At 41.1% G+C, this 10,905-nt stretch overlaps 1 protein-coding gene across 1 annotated transcript in view; it reads left to right on the top strand.

Annotated features, from left to right (window-relative positions):
• Positions 1-4,693: 4,693 nt before the first annotated feature.
• IFT81 (intraflagellar transport 81) overlaps positions 4,694-10,905 on the top strand; it is a gene marked incomplete at its 5' end in the record, with an annotated part of 41,067 nt that continues 34,855 nt past the window's right edge. The window contains 5 exons of the mRNA XM_084297607.1: positions 4,694-4,837; positions 5,657-5,760; positions 6,442-6,622; positions 9,606-9,695; positions 10,750-10,815. Coding sequence (XP_084153733.1) covers positions 4,694-4,837; positions 5,657-5,760; positions 6,442-6,622; positions 9,606-9,695; positions 10,750-10,815 — 585 coding nt within the window. The remainder of the gene's footprint in view (positions 4,838-5,656; positions 5,761-6,441; positions 6,623-9,605; positions 9,696-10,749; positions 10,816-10,905) is intronic.

Raw genomic sequence — 10,905 nt, 5'->3', positions numbered from 1 at the left:
AAAAAATGATTCTTCCAAATAGTTTCCCAGTCTGTTTGCAACTCAAGGACACCCTTAATCAGATATGATTATTATTATTTTTATATTCAGTAACCTTTAATAAATCTCCCTTCCATTAACTTATCCAGTCTTCCAGGTAAAATTTTAGCATCTTCAAATCCCTCTAGTAAGCATTTGCACAGCTAACTGCACATAGCCTGAAGAGTCACAACCGTTGATTTGTTTAGAGAAGGAGCACTGAATTTCACCCTAGAGCTCCAAAGCTGATTGCTAGCACTGCTTGTCACCTTCTGCCAACAGCACCATCCCTCTGCCACCTGCAAACAGCACCACCAGCACTCAATCTTTCTGCTCCTCTGAAATCCCATAGACCAAAGGCCTTAAAACACAGTGAAATGGGAAAATGGAAGCTCACTAGTTTCTACGATGGAATTACTGTGCAGCCTTCCTCACATCAAATCCTCTTCCAGTGCACCTTACTCAACATCTTTAAAATGAGCTGATCATTTACTTCCTACTTCCTTGGAAAGCTGTGGGTGCATCACTAGCTCTGGTTTACATGAGGAACTGGGTGGCCTCAGCCACCACAAAAGAACCTTGCTGGGTGTCTCTTGTCCACATATGCAAGGGGGAAGCTGAGAGCTACAGGAGCATAAAGGCAGAAGCAGCAGCTCAGATGGTGAATCCCTGCACTGGGAGACAGCAGTACAGGAAGGTCAGGAGGCTCCTGGCCATGCTCCTCCCACTCCAGAGGTGTATTCCAGGCACCAGTGCAGCTCTTCTCCTCAACAACCATATCAATAGGCATTTGCAAAAATAAACTGGGTTCTGGTTGCACCGGGAGCTGAGCACTGCACTGTGAATTATGCTGCTTGGCTTTCCAGGAGAGGGCACTGCTACATCAACGCGCAGGCCAGCACCTCATTGGAGGCGTCTCCTTGTGCCTTGTATGTCAACAGCCTTGCAACCCCCCGCCCTTGCTCTCAGCATCTCCCACAGTGAGCGACACTCTTGCAAGCAGATGCTTTGCCTGAAGCTGGGGCAACTGTAGAGATCAATCTAAAAGGACTGAAACCTGCACGATGTTGGCCTCCTTAGCCTGACTCCCCACCTCCCAACACTTTACATCAGTGCAAAGAAGGTGCCATATGCTTCCAGACTGGACAGATGCAGATGACTTTCATTTCACAGGGTTGACAATGATGACACAAGGAGCAGAGCGACAATAAAGCAAGCTTTGGGGACATCAGTGGCCACAAAGATTTTCAGCTTTTTTACCTCAGGTTGCATGGGACACAGTCCTGTTTGGTCTCAGGATAGTTTTGTGTCAGGTAGGATTAAAAACAAGTTCAGCTAGCTGACCAAGTCCCTAGTCTGAAGGCAACACAAAGTATGCAGTTTGGCTCCAGCTTCTGATATGCCATAGTTCCATGCACAAGCTGTTCAATGTGCTGCAAGCCAGCTACTGGCATCTGGCTCAGGGGCTCAAGGAGCAGGTGTGAGGCCACCATCTGATGCTGTAAACACAGGAGAAGGAGCTGTAACGAAGTAGAGCTGTTGAGGTGGGACCTGTAAATCTCATTTTCAGAGTCAGAGAAAAGAAGACTGGATCAGAATATATTAGATTAATAGGACTAGGTTCCTTCCTCTTGTAACAGAAGACCCACACAGAGGCACAAAATGTATAAAATCTGCAGAACAGATATTTTTTTTGTTTGTTTGTTTGTTTTGTTTTCCCCAATCTTTTACTATTTTAAATCACCTAGGATGCTATGGCTGTAGTTGTGATTAACTATTCAGAACCAGTTTTTTTTAGCTGTTAGAATTGTCTTAAATGCTTTTAGCACACAGGAAGAGGTCACATTCTGACCACAAATATGCTTGATTGTTTGAGACATCAGTGATCATTCCTCATGCTTTTGCTGACCACAATCCATACCGCTACACTTGATATTAGTGACTTCAGCAAGCAAAATCCTGCTATGTACTAACAACTGCCAAAGCTGCAACTGGGAGGAACTAGAAACAGACCTGGGATGCATTTAAGTGCTAGAATAGCCAGAAACAAATTGATTTTTAATATAAGCCAGTCAGGCCTAACTGTACGTATAAAAAAACACAATAGCTATAATAAAATAATAAAAATAAAAAAAAAAAAAAAAAAAAAACACAAGAGGACCTGGATTGCATAAGACATGCTGCAGTAATTGGTGTCTTCACTTCCTAAATACTCTCATTTTCACATTAACGTCTTCCATCTGTTTGGGATCTGAACTCAGCAGCTAGGCCGGATGCATTCATCTTCTTCTCCATGGATGTTCCCATATAAGGTGATCTCTCTTTGCCTGTGGAGCACGATTTCAATTTGCTCAGGTTTCGTTCCTCTCTGATTTGCTGGCCTCTATGATTGAGCTCCTCTTGCAGTTTTGTAAGGCAGTCATCCACGCAACAGTAGCTATAAAGGGAGGAGAAAGTAATGAAGATGTGCCTCCAGATCTAAAGAGACCTAGATAGCTTATTTTGCTCCATTCTCTTTCTTCTGCACACTGCCTCTGCATGATACCCTTTTAATAAGCAGTTTCCATAAGCCTTTTCCATTCAGTATAAAACATGAGCCCTATCCAGAGAATTGGACAGAACTCTAGGGCAGCACTGTTGCAACAACTCACTTGTCATTAGAAAACTTTGCTTCAAATTCTGTATAACTCTCTATGCAAACTAACTTGGGAATTTGGAAAATGCCTGCAGAATTGTACAACAAATATGTATGAACATTGGCCTTCAATTCTGTGAGACCTGATCCAGGCATCACATCACCTCAATTAAGATCCGAGTTCATGGATTTTCACCACAACAGTGATACAATCTCATGACCTTTTTTTTTCTTATTGTTGTGTTTTCTAATTTTCAAACATCCTTCCTCTTCTTTATCATCTCTGTAACACTAAGGAGACATACAAAGAGGGGAACTGTCCTTTATTTCTTAGAAGGTGTGAGGAATGGAAGACTTAACAAGAATCAGAGCAGCACCCTCCCACCGTGCCCAGCCCAGATCCAGATCCCTCTCGCTGCCCTTGGCACTGAAGGCACAATCCATTTTCTCCCCTGTACTGAAACAAGGATGTGTTTCTGTATTTGCAGAAACATGGCATTTCTCCAGCATTAAGGAAGTACTGCCCAGGATCCATGGGTCTGCCACTTCCTATTACCTTTCTGTGCAGTCTACAGGGAGCAGAACTGGTCCCCAGTGCCTCCATGGGAAATACCCTTCTCATTTGCTCCCTCTGTGTATTCTATATGCTCAAAATACTCATCAGAAGAAAAGCGTAACTGATACCAGGAAAGCATGACAAGGGAAAGTAGATCTCTTCTGGGAACTTGTAGGTAGATACGATTCCTAAAGGTCAGTATACAGCCTGAAAGCACAAAGGAAACATGATCTGGTTTTTAAAGTTCAAATCCAGGAGTCAGGAGACTCGGATTATGTTCCTGGCTTTCATGCGCAATCAAAAGCTCCTCATCCATCCCCTCTGTGACTGAGTTTATCCAGTTAAAAGCTAGGACAGCAATGTAGTGTCACTTTTCAGGCTCTCAGAGAAGATCGGTAAATTAGGATTTTATGAAGCATTTTATATTCCTCAGAAAGAAGAAAGGAGCTAATCTAAGATAGACGCAGTACTTAGAATTGCAAAGCGTTACATTTATGATTGCTATTTACTGAATAAAATTCCGCAGTGATTTACAACCTGTGCATTTCAATTGGCACCAATTTAATATGACTCACTGCATATTTTACTCCATCATCTGTGGACTCACGTGGGTTTCTAAGACAATCCAAAAAGCTAATTGTAGTAGCAGAGGCTCCAAAATCCACCTATTTAAGGTCTAAATGTGATTTTTGAAGGATCTGCAATTAAAAAAAATGTGCAAATTGGAGATACCACTTTCATGAACAAGCTCCGGAGTCTATTTTTGATTGTTTGGTATTTTTGAAGCGCCTGTCCTCGTTCAGATGTGGTATTGCTCACACTGACTGTGTGCTTATTGCTCTGCTGAGGCACACTGGCAACCCAAGGACATAATTTGCCATTCCCCCCTCACGAAGCGCCCCGTTTTCCACACAGATCCCCCGTGCTTTCCTCCACAGCACGGAGACAACCATTCCAGTCACGCGCACCAGCGCCATTTCCCATCTTTTTATTGTGCCAACGACCGCCAGAAACCCTAACTGGGTAACGGCAGCAATGCCTTTATACATCTACACGCCACAGCATCCCCCTAATAAACCGGGGTGCTCATTATACGCGTTAAAAGGCGAATAAATTCCACCAGCGCCCCGCGCCGCTCTGCGCATGCGCAGCCACCCTCCCGCTCTCAGCCGTCCCGGCGCGTTGGCTGAAGCGCGCGCGCGGCAGCGTCGGAAGTGACGCAATCGCCCCGGCCTGGCAACCGTTACCATGGTAACCGGGAGGCGCTGAGGGGAGGTGAAGGCCCAGGCGGCCTCGGCGCCTCAGGGCGCTGCCCCCCGAGGGTCTCCGAGGGTCCCGGCCCTTCCCTCGGAGCCGTGGGGCTGCCAAAATCCTCGCTGAGGTGGTGCCTGGCTCCGCTGCCCCTGTCAGCCCTCCCCCGGTCCCGCCGAGGCCTCCTCACATCACCTCCGGCCCCGCCGCCGAGGCTCGGCCCGGCCGCCACCATGAGTGACCAAATGCAGTTCATTGTTGAGAAGCTCAATCAGGAGCCCTTCAGGAAGAGCTACAATCTGATCACGTTTGACTCCTTGGAGTCCGTGCAGCTCTTGCAGCTGCTCAATGATGTGCTGGGGGAGATTGACCCGAAGGTAAGGGGGGCAATCGGAGCTGCTCAGGCCTGGGGAACTGCAAGCGTCATGGATGGGCTCGTCACAGAAACTGCGCTGAATGCTTTTATTTAGGTCTGGCTCCGTGTTCCTTGTGGCATGTTTGGTTTACCAAAATAGCTTGTATGAATCTTCCTGGAAATAAATCTGCCTGGCAAGAATCCTTTTTGTCTCTACATCAACGTGGTTTTAGCAAACAAGCAAATGGTTCTTGGGCCAGGGATACTGGACCCTTGTCCCCTAGAGTCTGATGACTATATTTTATCTTGGGAATCAGGACACAGATCTTACATTGCTTCAGACTGACAATGACTCCATTCTTAAGTCAAAAGTCAGGCTGTGTCTTGCGCACTTACACAGGACAGCGACTGATCAAGAACTGAGCCTTGTGATTTCTCACTTGTGATAGATATTGAGTTGTTAACTGCCTCAGCCTCGAGGCTACCAAAGGTGTGTGTGAGATCAGAAGGGTTCATTCACGTACTTGGGTACAGATACATGTGCCCTGGTCTGGTAGGATCCCAGACTTCCTTGGTGGAAGCAGATGGTTTGTCTGTATAGAAGCAGTCCTGTGAGCAGGGAGAACATATGCCTAGAATAAAATTACCTAAATACACATGTAGGAGAAAAATCTGTTAAAGAGAATCAGAGCTTGGTGATAAAAAAGAATGTTCTGTATGGAACATCTCACTTCATTGACGTATCATATGAAAAGTAGATGAAGTCAATTCTTTTAATGTTACCAGTTAATTAACATGATTTGAACAAATACTGTTTATTTGTTTATTTACAACTATGTAGCATGTTGTTGACATCAGAGAGGAGCTGCCAGAGCAAACAGCTAAAAGAATGTTGACTCTCCTTGGTATCCTTAAATACAAACCTCCAGGAAGTATATCAGACTTGTAAGTATCTTTTTGTCTATAAATTGCAGCAAAATGTGCTTTACATATTATGTGCAATGACCTGTAATTCAGTAGTTTTTAAAATTTTTGACCTTGACTATTCAAACGGGCACCTGTAGAGCTTCAAAGATTGTTCCTCGACTGTCCCCATGGCATATGGCTCCAGTGGTGGCAGGAGAAGGCTCCTGCAGGTGTAGGGCAGCCTCTGGGGCCCTGCTGCAGTGGCCGCCGTGCCCGGGACCTGCTGTGAGAGCCGCTATTGCGGAATCGGCCAGGAGAGGGTGCCGCCTGCCTGGCAGGGTCAGTCCTGCCCCGTCCCCTTCAGCCCAGCCGCACAAGGTTGCCTTGCACCCTCCTGCTTCAGGTTGTAGCCCCAAAAACCTGTGATCTTTCCTCATTGAAGACTATACTCTTCCTGAAGAATATCTCTGGATAGGAAGAGGCGTTGGTGCAGGCTTTAGGCTTTTTATGTGATACAGGGTTTTTATTTGCTTCATGGTAGCAGAGTTAGGATCATGACCAGCTAACTGGCATCATGAGTGCTTTTTGTTTTAACACCATTAAGAAAACCATTAGGCAAGTGGAGAGAGGATGTCAAAACATTGCTAACTGTTCCCAGCCAGCATTCTTGAGTTTGAGATTTATTGGTACGTGATGTTTGCTTTTTTTGTTTTTGTATAGGAGTGCGTTTCGCCAAGGGTTAGTTACGGGAAGCAAACCTGTAATTCATCCTGTCTTACACTGGCTTCTTCAGAGAACCAATGAACTCAAGAAAAGAGCTTATCTGGCACGTTTCTTAGTAAAATTGGAAGTGCCAGTGGAGTTCCTGCAGGATGACACTGTGGCTGATGTCAATAAACAGGTAGTAATTTTCATGAATGCCAATGTTTTCTTGACGTTAATTAATTGAAGTGCCAGTAGGAGAAGGGATAAATGAATCAGGGAGTTACCGCTGAAGTAGATGTTCAAGTGACTTATGCTAACAGTTAAAAGCATGTTGGAATCAAGGGTGGGCGACAATTCATAAAGAAAAGTATATGTATTGACCTGCTTTCTTCCAGTAACCCTGAGATTGTATGGTAATAGGTAGCATTGAATTAAAAGGTTTTAAGCTAATTAAATACTATGTGCTAAATAATGGCTAAGACAAAGACTTATTATTTTTTAAAACACTTTTTTTTAATTCCTGTGATCTCTGACATGGATACTTTTAACATTATAAATTACCACTTTAAATTAGAAAACAGTATGACCAAAAGCCACTGCTTCCTAATTGTCAACTGATTGTATAATATTTAGCCCCTAATATTTATATTAGCATTACCCCACTTCTGCTTCAACCATTTTTTAATTTTTTTGTGTGTGAATAATTTTTTTTTTTTTTCTTGGGCTGACATTCCTACTCATTATGTTCCCACTTCTTTTGTGAGCATTAAATGTTGATTTTAGATAGTGAGTCTGGGTGGGTTTAAAATGCAAAGCTTAAAGTGAACCAATGTTATGTTTTTACATTTGTGTTGTCTGAGGTACATATTTACTTAATTTTTATCCAGTTTTCTCTGCCTTTTGTTATATATAGTTGCTTGTAAAATCCCAGTGGTTTTTTAATGGTTGTAATAGGTAATTCCATTTATTAACTGTGCACCAGCAAAGCTGCATAGCCTGACTGAAGCTTGACTAAGCCTTTTCCTTTTTTTGTTACCACTTCTACCATATCTGATTTATAACTTAGAATAACTAAGCGGAAGTAGCATGGATAGAAAGGAATGCAGATTGTAAGTTTTTTCAGTATGTCACAGTCCCAATATATATAAATATCCAACTCCATTAATTCCATTACATAAAATGTGTTCCTTTTTGGGATTACAGTAATGTAACCATCTTATTAAAATAATACTCTACTGATTTAATTCAGAACAGAAGCTGGGGTAATATAGTGCCTTTATGTAATTTAGCATAAGCATGCAAATAATTTAGATACTAATGAATTAAATAATTTTGCCTAGGTATTTAGATAGACAGGCATGGAATAGTGCATTTTAATAGAAACATTTAAAGTACGAGAATCTGGAAATCTTAGAACATGATCAAGTTTTATGGGTGTATGGAGTCAAACTCAAGTATAATTTTGCAAATAATTTTAAAAAGATTGTCAGAATACCTACCACCTTCCCAGTTGTATTGTGATTTGGACATCGGATTGGCTGCAGTGTATAATTGTAAAAACAAGCAAATCTAGGCATAAATCTAGTTGTCCACTCTGAAATTAGTAGCTCCCAGGTGCCAGGAATCTTTTTTTCCGTGGTTTAAACCTGGATGTTCTTTGGTCATTGAGTGTGTCACTTATTTCAGGTGTGCGTGGGCCAGCTGCAGAATGTTTTTTACTCAGTGAAAGTAAAAAAAAAAAAAAAAAAAAAACTTTATTATGATTTGGCAAACTGTGCTGTGCCCTTGTTTGAATTTTGCCATTGGTCTTGAAATTTCATATCCCAATAAGGAAGAGGCTTGCTAAACTCACTTGTTGAAAAATAGCGAGTCCACACAAAGGAGAGCTGTTGGACATCAGCAATCACGAATACAGTTGCTCAGAGATTCAGAGATTACTTGCTGTTTCATTATTAGCTGAACTACTTCTATAAAGCCTAAGTAACTGTAGGCTAGTTGCTTTTCTGCTAGTACCTTTTTTATTTTTTAACTCATTATTCATCATCCAGCCTGTGTATACCTTCTTATCATAACTTATTTGTTTAACTAAGATCTTTCTATTATTTAATCTGTTTCTCAGTAGCTGTTTTGCTTTTTTTTTTCTTTTTTCTTTTTTTTTTTTCAAATTAATTTCAGCTTGTCAGTGTGAGCCTCATAGTGAAACAATCAGAAACAAATGAAGTATTTCTAGAGGCTGGTTGCTCAGGGTTTTATAGAATAGGATTGCTGCTTCACCACTCAGGGATATGTCATCTTTGTTTGAACTGGCCTTTGCTGTTGCTATTTTGTGTTCAACAGTCATATCAATTGCTCTTTCCAGGAAGTAAAAAATGACTTGATATTCTCTGTTTAGATTTCTCCATCTTACTGAATGGCTGTTTCTGTGGAGATTATTCTTCCCTATATCTCAGCTTGCGTTTCTCCAAGTTGAATCTAAATTTATTTCCTATCCATATTTCTAAACTCTTTCTGTCCCCTGTTATTTCTCTGCCCACACAGACTTTCACACTGCCTCTCAGTTGAAGATTACTGGTGGGCAACGTACTGGTGTGGAGCTAGCACACTGTCTACTTCTCTCTAGCTGTCGAACTACATATATCAATCTCTATAACATACTGAGGGCACGATTATGCAATATGTCAAAACTATTTCTCACATGTTAAGTCAGGTGTGCTCTCCGACTGCTTTGCTGGTTAGAAGTTCAGTGCTCTATAAATTCAAGCCCTGTTGCTCAAGCATCTTGTTAGACCCAGCTCATCCTTTTTAGCCTGATAATTTTAACACGTGTGATGTACACAGATTTGTAGTAAGAGAGAATAATTTGTTAACGTAGCTTTGTCCCTTTCAGCTAACATCTTATCCTCCTGTTTTGAAAATACAGTATGCATTGCAAGGGAAGAGGTGAAAACATCGAAGACATTGTGAAACTTCTCAGTGTACCTTCAAATGGAAGATAATTCACTGACAGTTTTTACTTTTGTTTTATAAGTTGATAAGCTTTAGTGGTGAAAAATCCCTTGAATTCTTGTCTTCACCTTATTTCTATTTCTATATTTACTGTCTCAATAGTAATGCAGCATGTTGGTCTGAAAGCCCATAGCCCTAGAGCTCATTCTGTGTATTTTTATCTCATTTTATAGTATGAAGAACTGATGGAAGCATTTAAAAACCTACATAAGGAGTGTGAGCAGCTCAAAACGTCTGGTTTTTCTACTGCAGAAATAAGAAGGGTAAAAATATGAAAAAATAGCACAACTTTTGAGATTTTTTTTTGAATGCCAGTTTTATTTTTCTGGTTCTGTGGACTCACAGTGTGGAAGTTGTAGAGGTCAGAGCTAATAGGCACTGCAGTTGCTTTTTTGAAACTGTTCTCTGTTGGCAAACATTAGAAAGTCCTCTCTCATGCTTAGAACTGAGCTTTCTGAAGCAGATTGGGAAACAAGGCTGCCAAGACTGTGTTCAGCATGATTTTCAAATATTAGAACTCCTTATTTTTTGTGACCACAAACTGATATAAAACCTTTTCCTTTACTGATACAGGGTAATAATGTCAGAGGTTGTTGAATGAATTAAGGACTTAAGTCAACAAAATGGTGCTTCTGTGTGGCTAGGGTGTTAAGTAAAGATATTTGCCCCATTTCAGCAAAATATTTAAGCATGAATCCAGCTTTCCAGTAAGACACACACATAAGTTAAGCAAGTTTTGAGATAAGGACTAAATTGGAGAAGTTATTTCCTTTTCTCTCACAACTGTCAATCTGTGGAGTCCTGCTGTTGTAAGATAGGATTAAAGGAGGATAATAATTGGGTACATGTTTTAGAACTATTAAGTGTTTCTTTTAACAAAATTTTAGTGGGAAAAGTGGAAGCAAACATCACTCCTATGCAATTTCATGCAAATTATCTGCCAGGAAGTGTGTGATGGTGGTAACCTTTAAGAACATGTGACCACATCAGTTCTCGAATTCATGCTGATTTTTGCTTGTTTCTGTTTGTTTTTTATTTTAGAGAAATACACAAGTTTTTATTTTAAATGTTCACATTAGTACTCAAGGATGCAGATAAACTATTGTTAACATAAAGAGTATTTGAGCTGAGGAGGATGTAAGAGAGATGAAAGAGACTGGAATCCTGTGTGTTCTGATCATAGATTGATAAAATTATAACCAGTTCAATGTATTCAGAGAGGAATTATGATTTTCATGTTGGTTTGTACAGTATTTAGTCTAATCCATATTATATAGTAAAATACATTAACATTTATTTATTTTTGCTGCCGTTTAGGATATCAGTGCAATGGAAGAGGAGAAAGATCAACTCATCAAAAGAGTAGAGCGTCTTAAGAAGAGGGTAATAAGAGAAGTAACGCTGTTACATTTCAGTGTCATAATCCTTGGCTTGCAACTCTGATTTTGGAATGCAAACAAGGATTAGGATAAA

This window comes from Netta rufina (genome assembly GCF_964035555.1).
Source record: "Netta rufina genome assembly, chromosome: 17".
Classification (NCBI taxonomy): Eukaryota; Metazoa; Chordata; class Aves; order Anseriformes; family Anatidae; genus Netta; species Netta rufina.
The sequence above is the reverse complement of the archived record's forward strand: the minus strand, read 5'-3'. Positions and strand labels throughout refer to the sequence as shown.